At 46.9% G+C, this 2,670-nt stretch overlaps 1 protein-coding gene across 1 annotated transcript; it reads left to right on the forward strand.

The window, feature by feature from the left end:
* The first annotated feature begins 842 nt into the window (after positions 1-842).
* On the forward strand, positions 843-1,874 carry LOC141981004 (olfactory receptor 52R1-like). Its single transcript, XM_074942826.1, has one exon. It carries the CDS (start codon positions 843-845, stop codon positions 1,872-1,874), a length of 1,032 nt encoding a protein of 343 aa, XP_074798927.1.
* Positions 1,875-2,670: the final 796 nt, after the last annotated feature.

Below are 2,670 nucleotides of genomic sequence, written 5' to 3' on the forward strand. Positions count from 1 at the left end.
AACTCCCATCTTTTGATGTATTTATACCTGCTCCTGTATTTTCCACTCCATGCATCTGATGAAGTGGGTTCTAGCCCATGAAATCTTATGCCCAAACAAATTTGTTAGACTCTAAGGTGCCACAAGGACTCCTTGTTTTTGCTGATACAGACTAACACGGCTACCACTCTGAAACTAAGTGTCTATAGATATTAATGGTTGGGAACTGTTCTGTGTTTGTCCATTTGAATGTAATCAGTTTGTTCTTTATTTTCTGCTCCTCTATCATATGCCCCATTTTCTTTGTCTCTTCTCTATACTCAACACTCCCAGACTTTTCAGTCTGTCAGCATATGGGAGCCTCCCCCATTCTCATAGCTTGTCTCAGAAATCCCCTTTCTATCTGCTATACACTTTATAGAGACTGAGTGTCCACAACTTAGGGCATGTCCAGAGCAGGTTATTCTCCATCCCATTCCTTAGGCATCCGAACATTGTCTTTGTTTTCACCACTGCTGTGTATAAGCAACTGTTTCCATGGAGCTGCTATCAATGACGCTCAGGTCTTTTCCATGAGGTGAGTTCTAATTGGGATGTTTCCCTCTGGTACATGTTTTGTCAAAGCTTTGTTTCTTTTTCACTCTTAGATTTTGAGCATCATAAAAAGTGGAATTGGCATTAGTAGGGTCACTTGTTCATAATTCATGTATCTGAATAGTGACCAATTTCCTTCACACATGAGAACAGTACCCAGTAGTGCATGTAATGTCTCATATTTACATTGTCTCTCCATCCAGGCATTTGTCCTGTGACCATCACCCTAGACCATGGCACATCCACAAAGTCAGAGGAATGTACAGTACATGCAGGAGACACCGTTCTGCCTCATAGTTGGACATCTTCTCCCCTACTCCATGTCAGATTCCAACACAACCGACTTCACCAACCCCTCCACCTTCATCCTGCTGGGCATTTCTGGCCTGGAGGCAGCCCATGTCTGGATTTCCATCCCCTTCTGCACCATGTACACCATAGCTATCTTGGGGAACTGCACCATCCTATTCGTCGTGAAGAGGGAGCCGAGCCTCAATGCCCCCATGTCCTATTTCCTCTGCATGATGGCTGTCACCGACCTGGTCCTGCCTACATCCATGCTGCCCAAAATGCTGAGCATCTTCTGGTTCAATTCGAGGGAGATAGATTTCAGTGCCTGCCTCACCCAGATGTATTTCATTCACTCGTTCTTAGTGATGGAGTCTGGGATCCCCGTGGCCATGGGTTTTGACCGCTACGTGGCCATCTGCCATCCCCTGAGACATTCCACCATCCTGACAAACCCCATGGTGGCCAAGATCGGCCTGGCTGTGGTTCTGCGTGGTGGCATGCTCACACTGCCCTATCTCCTCCTGGCGAGGCAGTGGCCATATTGCGAAACCAACATCATTCCCGATACGCACTGCGCGCATATAGCTGTGGTGAAGCTGCCTTGCGCCGATCCCCGCATCAGTAGTTACTACGGCCTCTTTGTGCTATTCTGTGTGAAGGGTCTGGATATGTTTTTTGTTGCATTGTCCTATACCCAGATCCTCAGGGCCATCTTCCGCCCCCCCATAAAGGACGCCCGACTCAAGACTTTTGGGACCTGCAGCTCCCATCTCTGTTCCATCTTAGCCTTTTTCATCCCAGCTCTCTTCTCCTCCCTCACGTATCGGTTTGGCCAGAATGTGGCCCTGCATTTCTGTGTTCTCATTGGCAATGTGAACCTCTTGATGCCCCCCATGCTAAACCCCATCATCTACGGGGTGAGGACCAAACAGGTCCGGGACAGGCTGCTCCGGCTCTTTTTTCATAAAGACATCTACATTTTTCTCCTGGTGCTCTGTTTCTCAGACTGACCTCCATGCAGATCTGTGTGGTGAGATGGTGCTGGGCTCTCTTCCCTGAATCACTTACTGGACAGTCAAACTGACACTGAATCCTTTCCTGGCCTTAGTGTGCTGTGTGAGCATGAGAGACTGGGGAATCGTTCTGTGTACAACTCATTAACTCATAGGGTTCCCACCTTTCTAATTGCTTTTAACTGGAACCCTGAGGCCCTGCACCCTGCCCCTTGTTCTCCCAAGGCCCTGCCCCCTTTTCCAGTGGGGCACAGCTGAGGATGCAAATTCAGGACAAACTGCTGGTTACCCTTTCATTAGATTATACCAAGCCAGCAACCAATGTAAAGTTCTGTTTCACCACATTGGTTAACTAGAAACCAAAAATGCAGTCTCCCTAGGCATCCCAGCCTTTGGCTCACAATCCAGACAGTGCTTTGAGCAGGGGGTTGGACTAGATGACCTCCTGAGGTCCCTTCCAACCCTGATAGTCTATGATTCTATGAGTGGACTCCATAATGAGCTGTTAGTGAAAACCAATTTAATCACATATAGGGTCCTTCTAATCTCAAGACAAATACGTAACTAATGCCTTCCTCATTAATGCCTGCATCCACAGCCACAAATGCCATTTGTGGCATTTGTGGCTGTGGATGCAGGCACATTTGTGGCATTTGTGGCTCCATCCAGGCATTGTGGCTGCTGCCAATCTGTTAGTAACTAAAATCTAAAGGTTTGATAATAAAAGAAAAGAAGAAAAGATATAAATGTTTAATGGATCAGATACATCCAAGTGATTTTTTCAGAGTTCATA

The sequence above is a fragment of the Natator depressus genome, chromosome 1, assembly GCF_965152275.1.
Source record: "Natator depressus isolate rNatDep1 chromosome 1, rNatDep2.hap1, whole genome shotgun sequence".
NCBI lineage: Eukaryota > Metazoa > Chordata > Testudines > Cheloniidae > Natator > Natator depressus.

Excerpts from the sequence above, each read along its gene's own strand:
- LOC141981004 (XM_074942826.1), top strand. The coding sequence starts at position 843 with ATGCAGGAGACACCGTTCTGCCTCATAGTTGGACATCTTCTCCCCTAC.